We start from the raw sequence: 20,520 nt of genomic DNA on the forward strand, positions 1-20,520 counted from the left end.
CAGCCAGAGGAGGGGGAAGTGCACACTCTCCTGTCCCCTGTACTCCAGGCCGTGATTGACCACGAGCAGTGCAGCAGTGTCACTAGCGACTGTGCCAAGGTGCTGCCAAGGTCGTGAATCTGGGAGAGTTGCTATCGTTCCCCTGGCAACTGGGAAATTGGCCATTTTTATTCTAGGATCACCCATCATCGGGCACTCCTGCAACAAGGAGTCTTTTACAGTATGACTACCCCTGAAGCGGCAGTATAAAGGATAGAGCTTGTTTCATATCTATTCCTACATTGCCTTACCTCCTCACTCTCTATAACACAAGTGTTTCCAGGTGGCCACTCCCCGGCAACCATCCCCAACCATTCTGGCACTCCCCAGTGCATTCCTAACAAGTGGGACGGAGTAGGTTAAAATTCCTTCTCCTGATTCCTTTAGAGCTTAGAGGAAACCATCTTCCATAGGGGACTGTCTGAACACACAGAGCATGCAAGGGAGGTGGAGAGCCTCCTCCATTAATCTCCACGTGTGTCTGATTATATCAGTGTTAGAGAAGTGGGATGTGTGTGTCTGATTACAACTGTGTTAGAGAAGGTTTTCAGTTCTTCTGAGATATCAACTCACTTAAATTAAGAACTTCTGTGTGTTACCAGATCCGTTAACCACCGTGACAAATGCTCTGCTTTTATGTGTCCTCCAACACTTTGTAGTATGATTTCAAGAAAGGTAGCTGATCCTTTTTTTCACAGTGGCAGAGTGCAACCCCTATTTTTTTGCACTCAAAGCTTACCACGTTGTGTGTTTTCCTATAGGGAACGGGCCAGCTAAAACAAACATTACTGTTGTTGCTTTTCTTAACATTTGGTGTTAGCCAATCTCATCTTCCCCTTACTTAACTGGTGCTTGAATCATTAAATTCACTTCTTGTAGTTAACTCCCACCTTCAAATTGTGACGTTAAACTGCCCTCACAGAAGAGTCAACGTTAATAAAGTCTCAAAGTGATTTCTAATCATAACCTCTTCTACTGCCATGATGAGGTGACTCTCAGAACAACCCCTCATATTCCATTTAGGTAGCCTCCAACCTGACAGCGTGAACATCAACTTCTCCAACTTCTGGTGAAGTCTCAAAGGCTGAATAGACTTTGCAAAGAGTAGTCTGTTACTTGCCGGTGGTTATTCAAAGGTTGTTAAGTTCAGGAAAGCATTCTGATAAGGGGAAGGTCATTGCAGATGGAGACTTCAGCTTCAGTGAAAGTTCACAGTCTGGCACAGGGGCAATTGTCAGCTTGTGGCCATTACTGACAGTGACTTGCACAGCCAGTGCACCAACACGATGGAAATCCTGTCCATCTACTCATGACGCAAAATGCTTTGCTCAGAAATGCATGCTGCTTGCTTTCCTGGAGCAGCCTGCAAACATGGTTTCCATGTTTCTGAGCAAAGTCATTATTAATGTGACTGTGGAGAGATGACCGGCTCATCTGCAGTGAATGAATTTTTCATAAAAAGAAAGAAATGTAATTGTTGCCTTTCACATTGTCACAAACTGCTTTCCAATCAAAGAAGCATCTCTGAAATGTAGCAATCTGGCAAAAAAAAACATATTGAAGAAATAATGAGCAATTAAAACAGGTCATTGTTTTAGAATGAGTGATAAATGTTCAGTACATGTGAAGAACCCCTTCTGTGCCTCATCACTGCCCTGGAACATCAGACCAAACAAGAAGTACAAGCTTCCTCAAATAAGATTCTTCTTCAAAGAACGAGGTTTGTCTTCCTCTACCATTCTCACCCATATCTCCTACGTTCCCCGAATATTCGCATCCATCACCTCTTCCAACCACCACAACAGGGACAGAGCTCTTCCTGTCCTTAGCTACCACCCCATGAGCCTCCAGATCCAGGACATCAATCTCCTCCACATCTTCCATCTTCAATGGGTCTACTTTGTCAAACACCTTCGCTCCACATGCAGCAGGGACGATTTCCTGGTGACTAACCATGTTAATTCCACTCCCCATTCCAGTTTCAGCATGTTGGTCCATTGTCTCCCCTGCTGCCACAATGAGGCCACTCTCAGGTTGGAGAAGCAGCATTTCATATTCCAACCTGCTAGCATAAACATCTATTTCTCCAACTTCTGTTAATTTCTCCTCCTCCCCCTTCTCTCCCTTTCCATTCCCCATTCTGGCTCCCCTCATACCTCCTACTCTTCTCTTCACCTGCCAATCACCACCCTTCCCCTGTTCCCATGGGTCACCCTACCCTCCTATCAGATTCCTTCATCTTAAGCCCTGTAACTTTTCCACCAATCGCCTCCATGCTTCTCCTTTCATCCTCCCTCCCCCACCTGACTTTACCTATCACCTTCCAGCTTGAACTTCTTCCCCACCCCCACCTTCTTATTCTGGTATCTTCCCTACCTTTCTAGTCCTGATGAAGGCCTTTGGCCCAAAGTGTAGACTCTTTATCCCGCTCCATGAATGCTCCCTGACCTGCCGAGTTCCTCCAGCATCTCCTGGGTGCTACAGAACACACTGCTGGCTTTCAGTTTGAACCCATGACTCTAAACATTTCAGAGGCCTTCCCTAACCACAGTGGAGGGAATGAGAAGTTTGCATTCTGAGAAACCTAGCGCACTTTCCCCACATGCCGACAAAAGCAATTCCCCACTCCCCACGGGCTTCGGCGTTTATCCTTCCTGACACCAGCTTGAATTGTCGACCAGACAGACCCAGAAATAAAAATTCAACTTCAGTCAGTCTGTCAGATCAAAACCAGAACGACTCAGGATTTCTGACTCAGGCTTCCGAAGAGAAGAAGGATTATACCTGGTGATGCATAATATACAGAAGGGAATGGTTTCCTATTAATAACACTTTTGTAAGAATTGCAAAGGAGCTTCCTTGAGGAAAACTGCCTGCTGCTCATGTCGAAGCTCAAGGAAAGTACAAAGCCATCTACAGGCTTCATTTCCTTAGGCTGTTGAGTGATAAAGTGACCAACCTTCCTGTGCACTAAATCCATCTGTTATTTCTGTGGCTCCAGACAGAAAAAATGATTTGATGGCCTATTTTACTGTATTTACAGTGCTTTTGTGACTTCTGATCATCTTTCGGGTGAGACCTGTAACATTATGGCTGAGTTCGCATAATGTTCAAAATTTATTTTTAAAAGCAGCCTACATTTCTATCAATGTAGCAGCTAATGTTTCTCGTGCGGGCTTCTCCCTGGAATATAAGGAATTGCATTTTTAATGGCACTGTTCGGAAGCCGGATCTCATCAATAGATTAGCAATATTTAGTAGGGGATGTGGATGCCTGATTTGATTGTGGTATTGGGTTATGATGTCGTGTGTACCAAGATAGAGTGAAAAACTTCTTGTTTGCATGCCATCCAAGCGTAATCATGCCATGCAGAAGTAGATTGAGGCCATTTTTAAAAATGCAGAATACCGTGTAACTGCTACACAAAAAGTGCAGTTCAGTTAAACCAATAAAGTGCAGGAGCCATGGGAGAGTAGTCTGGGAATCAGGACTTCATCTTTAGTGTGGGTGAGGTCTGTTTGAGAGCCAGGTAATAGTGGGATAGAAGCTGTACTCATGAGGGTTCCGGCCCACTATAGTGGTGCCATTTGCACATCTTGATCAGAAAGCGTACTGTACGAAGCTGCTATAAAGCACACAATGAAAATATTCATCTGAACTCTGAAAACTCAGTGGCTTGATTCTTTTTCCATGGATGCTATCCAGCCCGCTGCCCATTTCCAGCATTTCCTGGTCTTATCTCAGACTTCCAGCAATCTGGTATTTCACCTTCAGTTTTTTGCTTAGCTCTTGTAGTGATCCTGTATTTTGAGTATAACTAACACTCCCATGGAAAGCTACTATTGTATTATAGTCAAAACTTTCCATATAGACCATGGCATGTTCTTCCACGTGATCCATTGGGATTATGGGTCAGACAGACAGCATAGGTAGGTAGAGCTGCTGACCCAGTTCCAGAGCCCCAGGTTCAATCCTGACCTTGGGCATTGTTTGTGTGAACATTCCACATTCACCCTGTAACCCATGACAGTTTCATCCAGGGGATTTGCTTTCCTTCCACACTCTGAAGATATATAGGCCAGTAGATTGGTTGACTGATGTAATTTGCCCCTAGTGTGCCGTAGAATCTGTCAGGATATGGGAAAGTGAGGAGAACAAAATAGATCGTACTTGTAGATGAGTGCAGAGCTGGCTGGCCCAGAGATTTTGCTTCTATGCTAGATGACTTAAACCCTTATGGCTCAACAATCTACTAGAACTTGCAATAGCCATTTTAGGAGCAGAATTACAGCAGAGACTCTCTGAACTACTTTTTCCTTCAAGTACTACCCAAAAACTGCCCGTTCTTTACTAAACAAAGACGGGTCAAATCCATAGGATGATAAGACTGGTACCATGCTGAGGCAGGGGCTCAGTGTAAAGCAGATAAACAGAGGAAAAATATTCGATAACAAAATGTGTTTCTCATGAGTCTTCTTCTTAGCCACCAGCGATGAGTTCAGAATTTCATGCTCAGGCCAATAATTCTTGATGTACTTTTAGTTCAGCTGTAATCAGATGAACGAGTAGCGATCAATACACAGTTTCTAGAGACAGGAGGTAAAAATGGATATGATGTTACTGTTTATTCATAGCTAAAGTAACTACTAATTCACAATTAATTGACCTAGTGAGCTGGCATTTATTACTTCTGGATATTTGCTAGCTTCAATTTTTATGTCAGGATTGGTCTTTGTGCTTTCTCATCTTCCTACACTTCCTGATTATCATAGCAATATCCAGACTGGTGATGGGCACAGTTGATGTCAGGCTGGCACCTCCCAATCTCCACCCAGTTAACGTGAGTTACCTGCCTCTCATTTCCAGCTCATCACCTGCAGTTTATTTAAACCCAACACTAATCCATAGTCCTTGTTCACCCATTGACCTGGACAGCCTCAACTGATTGCTCCCAGTCCTCAGTTACCTTGTGGCCTGTGCTGTTTAGTATCTGTTCTCCCTCATCTTGTGGCCCCTCGTGGTTTGTTATCTTTGCAGTCTATTAAAATTATCATTCGTCGCTGAATTGTCTCTGCCTCTCTGCATTCGGGTCAAGGTCTCCCCTATGTTTCTTGATGGGATGGTGATTGACCAGCAGAATTTTCTCACCTAAAGGAAGTTGTCCGTGACACGAGTACACAATCGACAACAGCAGGAAACCACTGACCATCTGCTCACCACTCTCTTCCAACTCTCCATCCCAGTACAGAAACCCCACGCCAGTCAGCCTCCTCCCTGTGAACCCCGGACTCTGGCGCAGGGGCACTTTGACGGACCCCCAATCTGATGCAGCGACTTCCTGTCCCAGTACATCTGACACTTGGAGATGCAGCCACCTCTGTACTCTGCAGACCGAGCCGAGATTGCCTTCATCTTCCCCCTCTTGATTGGGCAAACTTTGACCCAGCTCGCCATGAACTGGGACAATGAAAACACCATTTGCAATAAATAAGAGGGTTTCACCACTGAGATGTGCTGGGTTGTTGACCATTCAAGAGGTGGAAGGGAGACAGCAGATTGGATACTTCACCACACTCAGTGCTGGATTACACCAGAGAATTCAGGACCCTCGTGGCAGAGTGCAGCTGGAACACTGGCCCATTATCATCACAGCCTTTCGGAGCACGAGCTGTCTACATGGGAGATGTTCACCCACTTAAACGTCCCATCACTCTGGCCCTCCGTGTTGACAAGCATGTTATGGAACAACCTTCCTCATCACCAGCCAGAACCTCAGTTCTGTCCCCAGAACTATTCCAGGCTGCAGGACCCTCTTCAGCAATGGCTCCAGAGCCCATGTGGTGATGGTCACCCCTCACAGAGAGAGCGTCAGTGGAAAAACACCTTGTGGAGCAGCCGGCCATCCATTAATGAAGTGCCCACCGTGTCAGGGAAACAGGACCACCAGGGAGACATAAGGAGCCCACTAGATGGTAAACCCTCCCAACCCCTTGCTCCAGCACCATTGACCAACTCTCCCTCTCTCTGCCCCCACACCACAACAGATCTTCAGCACATCAGGAAACTTTCTGGACTGGACTCGGTGAGTGCAGCTTGGACTCCCCAACAAGCCTGTCACTCACCCCTGCTGCATCACGGCCATCGACGTATGTCCCTTGGGCTCTGAGATGATCGGAGAGCTCACTAGACCCGTGCACTTGAGTATCAGAGAGCAACGTATGTCCATCCATTACTGACTCACCCATCACTCCTCTCACCTTGGGTGACCCCTGGTTCTCCACTCACGACCCTCCCTTTGCCTGGTCATCTGCTTCACTGCTGAGCTGGGGACTCACCTGTCTGCAACCTCAGTTGACTTCACCCAGTAAATCAGTGGAGACAGAGTAAGCCCCCGACCTCACAAAGCCTCCACAGGAATACCATGAATTAGCCATCACCTTTAGTAACAAGGAAGCCAGCCCCTTGCTTCCTCACAAACCACATGACTGCATGATCGACCTCCTCTTTCTCCCCTCCTGAGGCTCCAGCCGCGAATGACAACATCACTGAAACACTTTGTCAAAAAGCACTATGGTCTGTCAGCTACCATATGGATTCATAAATTCCCATTAAGAACCTCTACCCTGTCCCCTTAATGGATAGTGCATTCAGAGCACCCCCATAGGGTCCAGATCTTCACCAAACTGGATCTACAGAGTGTGTACAATCTAATCTTCAGCTGCCAGGGGGATGTGTGGAAAACGTCATTCATTACACCGACTGACCACCGTGAATACTTTGTGATACCAATTGCACCTTCCAACAGTCCAGCCATTTTCCAAGCCTTTGTAAGTGAAACCCTCTGAGGTGCTACACAGCTATGTGTTTGTCTGCCTCACCTTCTCAAGGACCCCCGAGACCACATCTGTCACATCCTCTCAGTCCTTCAGTGTCTCCTTGAAAACCAACTATACTGCAATGCCAGTTCCACACCCTAGTCACTTCCTTCCTGGGTTACATCCTTTCTCCCCAAGGCATAACCATGGACCCAGAGAAAGCGCGTACCATCATTGAACAGCCCCAACTGCACTCCCTCAAACAGCTACAGCGCATCCTGGGCTTCCCCTACTTCACCCAAAACTACAGCCAAATCGCCTCTCCCTTCACCTCCCTCACAGTTAACTGCCACAGACCACACTTCCATTCTCTGCCATCTGAAGCCCTCCGGATTTTCCCTGGGAGAGGTGGGTGCATCTGACGTGGGCACTGAAGTCATTCTGTCCCAGTGAGGAATGGATGGGAAGACACTCCCATGTGCCTTCTTCTCGCACAAGTTCAACTCCACACAGCACTGTTATGGAGAGGGAGACAGGGAGCTAATCACCATTAAATGGGCCTTGGAGGGAAGGACACATTGGCTAATGGGAAATGCTGAATCCTTCCTGATCTAGACTGACTATCAGAACCTCATATCCATACAACAGGTCCACCAACTCAACTCACATCAGCTTTTCTTCAAGGAAATCAACTTCACCATCTCCTACTGAGCCAGCTCCAAGAGCACTAAGGCATGACAGTTCTACCAGGCTGAATCATTCCATCCTCGCCCCCATTGTTTGGGATCCTGAGAACCAGATCCAACAGGCTCTATCGCACGAGTCTGCTTTGGCCGACACAACTGACAACCGTATGGGCTCTGGGGTATTCCAGTGGACCCACACCTCACCTCTCTCCGGCCATCCAGACGCACAAAAGAATTGGGATTTTCTGTGATGCTGGATCTGGTAGCCCACCATTATCACATATTGTACGTATGTCTGTCCATCACTGCCTGCCCACAATGTGCCCAGTCCAATTCCTCCAACTAGCAGCCCTGTGGGCTCCTACATTGCCATGGACTTCATCACGAGTCTCCCACCTTCCAGTGGGGCCAGGTGACCATGACAGGGACAGACTTGTGCTCCAAGGTGGCCCCCTTCATCGCCCTCTCCGAATTTCTGTCAGCAGCTGGTTCCCCAAAGTGCAGTTCAACTCCACAGTTTCCCTCCGGGCATCGGGCCCACAATTTGCCTCCCGCTTCCAGTGAGCTTTCCGCTTCCTCTTCCCCACCTCAGTGAGTTTGTCCTCTGGCTATTGTCTGCAAACCAACGGTCAGTCAGGAAGAGCCAGTCAGCAAGTCCTGACGTTTTGGCGAGGCTTCACCGATTGATGAGTTCACATCACTGTGGATGGGACTTCCAGTGCCTGGCTGACTGAGGAGGTACGGTTTGGAGGAGAAGTCTGGGTGTCCAGTTTGATCCTGGATCGTTATCCCTCTGGTTTATAGAGTCATCCACCATTGAAACAAGCCCTTCAGCCCAGAGCCTACACCAAGAACCCATATTCCTACACTAACCTTGTTTATTTTCCCCAGTTCCCACCAACACCTCCAAGATTCCACATAAGGAGGCAGTTTAGAGTGGCCAACTATAAAGACTTAAATGCTGAGTCATTTAAATTTTAGGCAGCTAGCTGTGCCTTACTTGAAAACAAAGTGTGAATAGGCATTTTTTTTCTTAGTGGAACCTTAAAAATAACTCAGTTTTTCCACTAAGGATTGAACTTATGGGATACCACCACTACACAGCACCATGTCTGGATTGGTTTAAATTCAACTATTAATAAAAGGAACAATCGACTTTGTTCAGTTATTAACAATGTTTAACTAAAATCAAGACTTTAACCAGTAACCGGCATGTGGGGAGGAAATCAGGGCTGCTGGTGAAAACACGATGTGGAAATTACACGCAGTCAGCGCTGGAGGTCAGGGTTGAGTCTGGATCACTGGAGCTACGAGGGAGCAGTTCTACCAGCTGCAACCCTTAAAGCTACTAAGATTTGCTCCTGACATCCAGCGCTGTGTTGTTCATAATCCAGTGATACACCGTGGAAGGTCACAGAAATGGACACAAAAGTGTGTGCACTTGCTGATGCTGCGCTTGTTCGGCAACCTCTCCAGTTGAGTGTCGGACAGGGAGGATGATACTTTATGCTTGTCCATGAGGTAGCTGATCGTGAATAATGAAGGTGTTTCATATAAAATTCTATCACCCAGTGCATTAAAGCATTATGCTTTGAGTTGGATCATCCAGCCAAAAAGGTATTAAGCTTTTGACTGAAGTGTAGAGGAAACAAGTTTACTAAGTTCCTGACCCATTAACTATTGGATTTTTCATGATGTATGGTAAGTGCAAGATAATGGTAATTTCCTGTTCCTTTAATGGCCACTGAATTACCTAGCCTCTTTTCAGAGATATCGGCACAGGAAGTATACATTAAATGGAAATTCTATCACTTGTCTGGGCAATCCCATTAGAGTCAAAGAAAATGGAGGGTAATAGTCACAAATTTATGAACTTAAACCCAGGTTTTTCAGTGAGAAGGAGCAAGGCTATTCACCAGACAATTCAACAAATGAAGGTGATATCAGGAGTATTTTGAAACTGGCAAGAGCGAGCCTAGAAATGTAGCTGTCTTTCCACTGTAAATGCCGTGTGTTCCAGGGAGCACAAGGATACCTTTCATAAGCAATTTCCCGAACAACCCCACAATGCCAAACTTGGAATAATAAATGAGGTGCCATGTCATTTATATACACAAGAAAAGGATTATTCTTTTCAAATAATTCTGCAAGCCTAGATTTTTATCAAGCATTGTAAGTAGCTGAACAAAGTCAATACTTTCTTGAATTGATAGTTCCTATTTGAAGACAATCCAATCCAGACATGGTGCTAGGCTGTGGTGATATCCTAAAGCTTCCATCATCAGTGGAAAAACTAATTTATTTTCAAGGCTGAACAAAATAAAATGACTATTCACGCATCGTTTTTGAGTAAAGCATAGGGTAGCTGCGGAAAATTTAAATGACTTAGTATTTGAACATTCCCTTTCACATCATCTTCACAACATCTGTAAGTGATAATTAACTGTATTTATTTTTTTTTATTCATTATCACCCTCAAGACATGACTGTATGAATTCTCCAGCAGATATATCACCAAATGGCAATTCATTGTTGGCATCATTCACTCACGATTAGAGACAAGTAGACAATCTCATATGAATTTTCAAGATAAAGGCTTCCTAGGAAGAAAATCATAAGCCATCAAAACACCCCACACCCACATTCCTAATGATCGGAAATGGAGCATGTCAAAGGCTTGTCAGCAAGTGAGCTGGCGCCTCTTGATTAGGAACTGGGGGGTGCGGGGGGAATAAGAGTAGCTTAGAGAAATTTTCTCATATTTGCTCATGTTGCAGGGTCACCAGAGACTCAACAATTTAATTGAGGTTTGTTCCTCTTTTACCTGCTTCGAAGGAAATTACAGATAAATGCTAATCCCAGCAGTGTTGAGCTAATCCTGAGTGTTCAATAAAGTCAGAAGGCAGATTTTCAGTGGGTGAGCCTCATCGTCTACAAAGCTCCAATTCCGCCTGTGGAATGAATTTTAACTTCTGTGACTAGATGGACTGAGAAGATAGAAGGTGAAACATGAAAAAAAGACAGCATGTCAGAAACCCAGTTTCAACGCACCAACTCCCTGTTTTAAGATGACAGTGTTCAAGGACGCAGTCAGGAAAATTGATGGGGAGAGGTAGTTCGGCAACTTAAGCACATTAGGCCTCATTGAGAGTGATATTTAATAGCAGTTTTGGAATGCAACTTGATCTGTCCCATGATCCCTAGAACTTGCCTCTGAATGAGGATGAGTTCTGAGGAACTGGGTAGATGACAGAGTAATCTGGTCATAAATCGAGCAGCATCATAGATGCTTTCTTGAGTAACCATGTTGAGTGCATTCCTCAGTGGAATGATATTCATTCTTTGTTTAGGAGAGGTTGAAGAATTCTTTCTCAGGATTTCTGCTCCCAGTGAGCCTTGCCATCTACTTGGTCACAACTCTAGGCATACACTCAGCGGCCATTTTATCAGGTACGCTTGTACACAGCTAATCAGCCAATCATGTGGCAGCAACTCAATGCATAAAAGCATGCAGACATGGTCAAGAGGTTCAGTTGCTGTTCAGACCAAACATCAGAATGGGGAAGAAATGTAATCCAAATGACTTTGACATGGAATGATTGCTGGTGCCAGACAGTGTGGTTTGAGTATCTTAGAAACTGCTGATATCCTGGGATTTTCATGCACAACAGTATCTAGAGTTTACAGAGAATTGTACAAAAGCTAAAAACATCTTCCAATGAGCAGCAGTTCTTGGGGTGAAAATGCCTTGTTGATGAGAGAGGTCAGAGGAGAATGGCCAGACTGGTTCAAGCTGACAGGAAGGTGACAGTAACTCATATAACAACAGTGGTGTGCAAAAGAGCTCCTCTGAATGCACAATATATTGAACCTTGAAGTGGATTGGCTACAGCAGCAGAAAGTAGTGAGTATGCACTCAGTGGCCACTTTATTAGGTACAGGATGTACCTAATACAGTGACCACTGTGTGTATTTTCCTAACGAGTACGCACGCTGCTCTCTGGTGATTGTGGCAGATGCAAAAGGCAGCAAGACCAACTCAAGAACAAGACTGAGATGCAGGCATTCAGCAGCCCACTCCCTGCCTCTACAGGCATTAACTCTAGACAGAACGAGATGTGTGCTGTGCCGCATCCCTCTCTCCACTTCAGCTTCAGGCAAGCAAAGAGAAACTCCAAGGGCTACAGCAATGAGTTACTGGGTTCAGCAGGGAGACCTAGATAACAGGAGATCATATTCTGCCTGCACCTTCCACAAGCAGGGGCTGTGTTTTCAGGTTGTCAGTACACTGATGTTGAAGGAGGCTTACAGTGTCTCAACAATTGGTGAAAAAGCCCAGGTAGTTTCCAAGTTGGAAGAATGAGGTGCAGGCCGCACTGCACCAAGTACAACAAACCTGAGAACTACTCATACCTGATATCCAGGCTCATACTAGTTATTAAGAGGCAACATCACTCCCTCAGTCTGAAATGTTGTTTAACCTTCCTTCTCCACTCAAGCCAATTCTTGTTGCGTTTCTCGACCCCTCTGAATGAGATACCAAGCACCCTCAGGTAGGTGAGCCAGCCATTATCAGAAGACATGGCCTCATGCTTCTTGTCGTTGTCTCTGTCCAACCCCCATGGCTGGAGATGCAGTTTTGATGTGCACCCCAACCGTGGATCCAAGCAGAAGGTAGAGATGTCATCCACGTACAGGATGGCTTTAACCGGGGTGCCGCCACTGCCTGGCAACTTCTCAACACCGCCCCCCATCCTTCCTGATGGAGGCAAAACATAAACAAGGCAAGGTAATTGGCCACTGATTGTTTAGTTCAGGTGGGGGTCTGAAGCCATTAATTATCATGTGTGCAATGCAGCTTTAAGTACTGGCAGTTAAGTTGACAAACACGAGAAAATCTGCAGATGCTGGAAATCCAAAGCAACACACACAAAATGCTGCAGGAGCTCAGCAGGTCAGGCAACATCTATGGAAAAGAGTACAGTCGACGTTTCAGGCCGAGATCCTTCAGCAGAACTGAAGAAAACACTGATGAAGGGTTTCGGCCCAAAACGTCAACTGTACTCTTTTCCATAGATGCTGCCTGGCCTGCTGAGTTCCACCAGCATTCTGTGTGTGCGGCAGTTAAATTGAATAGTGTATATGTGCACGGCGCTTGTTTCACCTGAGTAGTTAGATTGAAGCATGCCGACAAGTCAACGGCCGGAAATTTAGGATGTGATGCTCTAAAGCCCCTTCCTCCAAGCATGACAAAGACAAAGACTTTAAATCCAGCCCAATGAAATGTCGTCAAAAGCTTCAAATGTTTATAGCAGAAGCTGTTTGAAGAATCATCCACAGTTATCATTTTTCCAGTACACTTTGCAACCAAGTTTGTCTCTGCAACCTTTCTTTTGAAAGAAAGTTTGCGCAGGAGATTAAGGTTCTTTCAAACAATAGAAGTTGGCAAGTCTTTACCAACTTCAGAAAACAAAACAACAAAAGACTGTGAGTCAAAATGGCTTTGCATCATCTTGTAAATAATTAAGTCTAAATTGAAGGTTAACAGATCCATAGTTGGTGTCACAGGTTGATAGGGTCATAAGGAGAGCTTTTGCTATGTTGGCTTTCATAAATCAGAGCAGGAGTTCAGATGTTATGTTGAAATTATATAAGATGTTGGCGAGGCCAAATTTGGAGTATTGTGTGCAGTTCTGGCCACCTATCTACAGGAAAGATAACCATGAGATTGAAAGAGTACAGAGAAAGTTTACAAGGATGTTGCCAGGACTTGAGAACCCTGGCTGTAGGGAAAGATTGAATAGGGAAGAACTGTTTTTTTACCCCTAGAGCATAGGAGAATGGGGAGAGATTTGATAGAGTTATATATAAAATTATGAGGGGTATAGATAGGGTAAATGCAAGCAGGGTTTTTCCACTGACATTGGGTGGAACTAGAACTAAAGGTCATGTATTAAGGGTGAAAGGTGAAATGTTTAGGGGGAACCTCTTCCTGCAGAGGATGGTGAGAGGACGGATCAAGCTGCTAGTAGATGCAAATGAAATGCCAACATTTAAAAGAAGTTTGGATAAGTACATGGATGGGAGGTGGGTGGAGAGCTATGGTCCTGGTGCGGATTGATGGAACTAGGCAGAAGAATAGTTGGAGCATGGACTAGATGAGCTGACTGGCCTGTTTCTGTACTGTAGTGCTCTATGGCTCCATCACTCTAGTCAATGCAGAAAATAATGCATCATAGCATCCAGTCATTACAAGCCAGACTAACTGAACAATGCAAACATTAATTTCTTAAAGATAGGGAGTAAACTGGTCTCCACTATTGGCAATGAATTGTGGACTTTTAGCTAACTCTTCTACAGCTCTGAGAAGCACATCCAAAGTCTGATTCTTAAAGCAATCCTGAAATGGGCCCAGAGAGAAATGACATTCAAAGCATGATTGATACCAATGGGTTTTGATTTAAAAAAATATTGTTCTTTGATGTGATTTTCACAAGTTTGTGACACAGTTTGAGGAAAAGTCCAGTCAAGTAATTGGACTGAGACTCTGAAATAAACCATAATGCTAAAACCAAAAATTAAGGCAATCTCTTTCTTTTCAACTTATTTGGAAGTAGGTTCTTTAAGGGGCTTTACTGCTTTACTAGAAATCGAAACCTTAGAATACTTGTCCTATAGATAGTCTGTCCTAAGGCGGATTTTAACCCTGCAGTAACACAGGATATTTTCTGATTTATTGTTTATAATGTTATTGACTTCCCAACAAGTATATTTGGTGAAACTACCTATCAAGCAGTTTTTTTTCCACTACACTTTTTCCCATAGACTCCTATAACCATTACTGCCTTGAACGTACTGAATTCAAGCCCCCATCAAATCCTGCCAAACAATCATTCTTCATGTGTGATCTGAGACTTAAAGAGTTATTTATAACAATCTTGCTGAGCAGGAAACTGTGAGGAAAGTTGGATTAGCTGCCTGTGTTGTAATCATACTTCTGTAACCACAGACACAATATTAATTATAGAATTGAAATGGCATAGAGTTAAGCAAAGGTATGATAGAAAGCCTCACAAAAATATTGCAAAGCAGCAAAAATCCTCTTGGCCAATTTTGGGCAAATCATTCCGCAATCTTAGTACAGTTCCAATTTTAATTCGGGGAGTGTCTCAAATTCATCAGTAAACAGAGTGATAGTAGCAAAGTGACGTGCCGTGTTTTGAGTTGAATTGTGAAAACCTTGTGCTGTTTTGCTGTGTTTCTTTGTTTGTTCCTTTGTTGTGTTGTGTTCCCAGGGTCTGCCCGGCTCCCCTACTGTGGCGGCTCTGCACAGTAATCAGATCCTCACTGTCAAGGTTTGTGGATAACTTGTGCATGCTCAGTCAGACCTCGACCAGCATACTATCATCGTTGTTTGATTTGCCAAGTCCAAGTGTTTCACAAGAAGTTGTAGACAGTTATTAATAACAAGGCAGTGCTTAACTCAATTGATCAAACTGAGAGATAAGCTATTCATCACAGTTGACCTCTGTGAAGTAAAGCTCACATTATTTAATTGAGGAGATTTGAAATTTTTTCACTTGCTCGCCTCCACCAAAGTTTTGGGTCCACTTCTTCGGAAAGGAACAGCAAGCTGTAAACATGACCAATGAAATGACTCTTCTCTACACTTGCCCAGTCCTCTAAATGCTGGATTACTGTACCCTGGATGACTGGAAGCCTCCAGGATCAAGCTGACTGAGAACAGATAGATGTACATGGAGGCTGGAGAGGAAACTAGATTGGGATGGGAAGGTGTATGGTTGGGATATGGCCGCATCACACAAAATTGAGAAGTGTAAAAGTATTGGATTTAACTCATTTTTGTTGCAGTAAGTAAATGCTGCATTTAGCACTAACCCCCAATAAGTAGATAGTTTGTGAAATTTACCTTTAAAATCATTTGTTTGATTTGGCTGAAGCGCTGCCTGTTTGGAATGAAGTCCAAGCCTAATTGTGTTCCATTCATGGCAGCCACAGTATCGCACCAGTAACCTGCCCTGTCAACCACAGCACCCACGTGCATCAGGACGGCGAGTTACTGTAAGACATGGTCTCACAATTGAGGCAGTGATCACAGTCCCTACAGTAAGTGCTCTGGCGCATAGACATGATCTCCAGCTCAAGTCATGCAGTGAACAAATAGACAGGCACAGAGAGCAAACTAGACAACCTATGAAGGATGTGCGGGTTTGGAGACACGGTGCAGGGATTTGTCCATTGTGAGGTGTAACTTCACCCAGTTTTGGCCGATACAGCAGAAATAGAATCGTGCACGTTGATGATGACTTTACCTATGTGTCTGAAGCCAGTAAAAATGTCACCTGCACTGGAATGATTTATGTCCAATCCAACTTATTTGCCAAGGCTTCCACTGGAAATATATGCAATAGCATTAAAAAATGCACAAACAGTTCTTACATGCAAATTATCGGCATGATAGATCCAATTTCAAAGCAATTTCATTTCAAATCAACTAGAATTTTTCTGGGACAGCAAAAATGGGAACAAATTTTGAAAAACTAATAAAAAAAAATTTTTTAAAAAGGGAACAAAACAGTGATCTTTCAAAAGGATTTTCTTTGCAAATTTAATTTGATCACTTGTTAAGAATCACAAATATATTTGGGTTTTGAGCAGATAATAAAGGACTATTAATTCAAATAAGTTTTAGTTCAGTAAGGAGAAAGAAGAAATCTTACAACTTGGTAGCTAATTCCCAAAGTATTCATGAACTTTTAATGGCTATGTTTCTAAAGAAAACTTCCTCTTAAAATGTTGATCTGATAAAGCAGATAGAAATGTTTCCATTCGATTGAGTATCTGATACTAACACATGTTTAATAGTGAGATCTAGGGGTCATGTTCAAATAGTTCCATATGTGTATTCGTCATTTTCTTTGATTAAACACAGAATTAGTATGCTGGACTAACGTCTGACTGAATGCATCACTGCAAATTCTCATGGTTTGGCACATGGAATTTATGCCAGTCTGCCAGTTAATAGGCTCAGTGGGCATTATCTCAGAAGTTAATAGACCATGATTATACAGTAATTGAAATGAATGGATTCATTTTACACTGTAAGATGTATAATGAGATATCAGATTGACAGGTAAACAATGGTCATTTCACAAATTGATGAGCATATACTTTTTTGGGTGATCAATATTTTGATTGAATATTCCACTTACCAATATATTTTATATGCAGGGATCATAGTTAGGATGCATCAAATTTAAATGTTCTGATTGGAATTATTTGAATCTTTTTAATATTAGCAACAAGCACATGGAATAGTTAGTTTCATGTTTGCATTAACTTTAAAACTCACGGTGCTAGGGCTTTATGATCAAGGTGTTCAATAGTAAGAAAGACATTTTTTTAAACTAGGTAAATGAATCAATAACTTGCACCTGAAGTTTTAGTAAAATTGATGGGAGATAGTTGGATCAAATATTAGGATTATCAATCACATTAATTTCTGCTTCCTTGGGATCATATTGTGGCATAATATGGGCATTGATGTGGCATTTCTTCCATAGCCAAAATCCAGTAGTATATGTAGTTGGTAGAGATGTTAACCTGCTGCTCATAACTGTTTCTCCACCTTCTTTTGAAACCTTCCCTGCCACTCCTTCACCTTTCTGACCTCTGACCTCCAAACTCTGACTTTCCCTGCCTGATCAGATGGCGTTTCCATACCCAAGAGTCAATCATGGGTTCCTCTCGGCTGATCAGCAGTTTATTAAGCGACGCCTCATGAAGGTAGTTCTAGTGCTCGTAGAATTCTTCTTTGCATTCTTTACTGTAAATATTATTCTCACTTTTTCTTGATTTTCTTTATCTGCATTAAAATTAGAAAAAAGCACTATTTGCTGCTAACTTAATTATTTTGGCATTGTCACACCATTGAATTTAAATTAATCGTATTTATTCGTACTTGTAAAATTTAAAGATACCTTCCCATGTGACTTTGCCACTGTATATAATAATACTTTAAAGAATTATTTAATCCATGTCTTATTTTATTCATACATATTTTCACTGCTCTGTAGGGTGATCAAGGACAAGCTGGTCCACCTGGTCCACCAGGGCCTCCTGGCCCTCCAGGCCCCCGTGGTCCTCCGGGTGACACCGGAAAGGACGGTCCTCGAGGAATGCCGGGAGCACCTGTAAGAACCCATCTCAATTATTTTGGTGCACTGTCTTATAGTTTCCTTCTAATGTATTTCAAAAACTGAACCATGGAGCAAGAATGCATGTGATCAATTGGTGTATGCTCTCCACCATGGAGGAACCTCATAGTGCTCAGATATTGAAAAAGATGGAGGAAAGGAAAATTGTGGAGACTTGCCTAGGTTCTGCTTCTGTGATAAACTGGTTTATCATTATTGTCATATGTACCAAGGCGCAGAGGGAAAAGAAAACTTTGTTTTGCGGGCCATCCATTCAGATCAATTCATCACATCAGTGCCCTGAGACAGACAAGGGAAAAGCAGTTACAGGCTGCAGAATATAGGGTTAAAGTTTCAGAGAAAGTGCCGTGCAGCCAGACAATAAGATGCAAGACCATGACAAGCTAGATTGTGAGGTCATGAGTCTACTTCATTCTACAAGCCCCAGCAAAGGGCTTCAGCTCAATGAGAGAAACCGAGGAACACACGACCTGCTGCCTCTCATCCACCGAGATTGAGTGAAGGATATTAGTGTCATCTTAAAAACAAGCTATTACTTTTCCTGATGGATAGTAAACTATCAAGATTGCAGGTTTATCAAATATATATACTGAACCAACATTCTTTGATTTTAGGGAGAAACAGGATTAACAGGTCAACCTGGATTGATGGTGAGTACAATAGAAACCATCGTGTAATGAAAAGATGTTCTAAGTCTTGGAGGAAAGGTGCAAGACAATTTTGTAACAGATGAACTTAGTAACTTTCTGTTTCCTGTGCTCCCAACCTAAGTTACTTCCGAGCAACACTTCATTTTCCATCGAGGTAGCCTCCAACCTGATGGCATCAACATTGATTTCTCCAACTTCCAGAAATTTTTACCCCCTTCCCCTTCCCTCTTCTTTAATTCACCACTCTTCCCTGCCTCTTACCTCTTCTCCTCACCTATCATCTCCCACTGGCGCCCCTCCTCCTCTTTTTCCAATGGTCACTCTCCTCTCCTATCAGATCCTTTCTTCTCCAGCCCTTTACCTTTTCCGCCTATCGCTCCCAGTTTCTTACTTCATCCTTCATTTCCCCCCCACCTGGCTTCACCTATCACCTTCTAGCTTGTCCTCCTTTACCTCCGTCCACCTTATTCGGACACCTCTCCCCCTCCTGTCCAATCCTGAAGAAGGGTCTCGACCCGAAACATCAACTGTTTATTCTGATGCTGCCATTTTGTGCAAGTTGCTCTGGATTTCTGGCATCTGCAACATCTCTTGCATTTAGACTTCAAGTCACATCTGTCTTTTGTGTCATTAAGTAACGTAAGTTTTCCTCAATTTGCTTTTAAATATTCCCTTGAGATCAATTGGTGTGAATTGATCCAAAGGATTTGCATGGGGAATTAAGTCATTTACCAGCAAGTACTTGTTGCATATTTTCCAATTACTTCATTTGGTTGTCCCACAGTGATAAATCCAGCCAATTTATACCAACAATTTAAAATTTTAATCTACTTTACTACATTACCTTAATGTGGAAAAGGGAATTTTAGCAATTATATGTGTGCTATTTTATTGAAAGTTTAAGTCTGTTTATTTTATTAGTTAGTTAAATTGTTCAGGAGGAATATGCTACAATTTTTATAGGTGAGTGTGTTAGTGATCTGTGCAACCTTTACAACCAATAAATTTTTGAGTGGAAACTTTTAAAATGGCAACTGGAGTATGATTATATTAACCAAAGAGTTTCAGTTTTTACTGACTTGAAAATGGCAGCAACTGCCACAAATTCCACCATTTCAAATGCACATCAGTTAAAATTGGATCTTGGTCATGAATTTCATTTTGGTATACAGATCTAATTTGCTCAGATTTTTAAGATAATTTCCTACGCAGTTTTTCATGCTGTTTCAGCTATTATCATAATACTTTGTATCTTCTGACATTTATTTCATGTAAATTGTTAAAATGTTGTTAAAAAGCAGTGTCTAGATTTTTATTCTATGAATTCTTAAAACTGAATGGCTGCTCTCTCAAAGTAAAATTCGCACCAGGGTTCACCAACATTTTTATCAATGGTGGAAGAAGCTATCTTTCCATTTTCACTGACCCTAGAATATGGGCCAGAATTTTACAAGTTTAACTTTATCAACATTACATTGATGAATTCAAAGGACAGCTTTTGCTTTGACTCACATAGTTAACAGGACCTTTGGCCTAACTTGTCCATGCCGACCAAGATGTCAATGCGAGCTAGTCCCATTTGCCTGTGTTTGGCCCCTATCCCATTAAACCTTTTCCATCCATCTACCCGTCCAACTAGCTTTTAATATTGTAATTCTATGGCTTCCTCTGGCAGTGTGTTCCAAACACCCACCACCCTTGAGGTTGTTTACAAATCTTTTAGACTTCACTATGCTAGGAAAAAGGCTGTGAGCTTTCACCTTATCTACAGATATATAAAATTATCCTCATAATTTTATATATGGTATCTATATAAGGACTCCCCTCAGCCTCTGATGCTCCAGTAAAATTGCCCCGTCATATCTATCCTCTCCTTGCAACTCAAGCCCTCCAGTCCCAGTAACATCCTTGTGAATCATTTTTGAGCCATTTCCATCTTAATGGCATCCTTCCAAAAACTAGGGAACCAGAATTAGGTTCAATATGACAAATGTGGTCTCACCAGCAAATGGTACATTGCCAACAAAACATGCCTTGACCAACAAAGACATATGAATAAAATTCTTTTGATTGGGATTAGGGTGAAGAGAC

At 43.0% G+C, this 20,520-nt stretch overlaps 1 protein-coding gene across 1 annotated transcript in view; it reads left to right on the forward strand.

Moving 5' to 3' along the window:
* Window positions 1-20,520, forward strand: part of LOC140737556 (uncharacterized) — a 175,655-nt gene that overhangs the window by 7,046 nt on the left and 148,089 nt on the right. Inside the window, exons 4-6 of the mRNA XM_073063998.1 lie at window positions 14,837-14,896; window positions 17,639-17,755; window positions 18,394-18,429. Of these exons, the coding sequence (XP_072920099.1) occupies window positions 14,837-14,896; window positions 17,639-17,755; window positions 18,394-18,429 (213 nt within the window). The remainder of the gene's footprint in view (window positions 1-14,836; window positions 14,897-17,638; window positions 17,756-18,393; window positions 18,430-20,520) is intronic.

This window comes from Hemitrygon akajei, chromosome 13, assembly GCF_048418815.1.
Source record: "Hemitrygon akajei chromosome 13, sHemAka1.3, whole genome shotgun sequence".
Lineage (NCBI taxonomy): Eukaryota > Metazoa > Chordata > Chondrichthyes > Myliobatiformes > Dasyatidae > Hemitrygon > Hemitrygon akajei.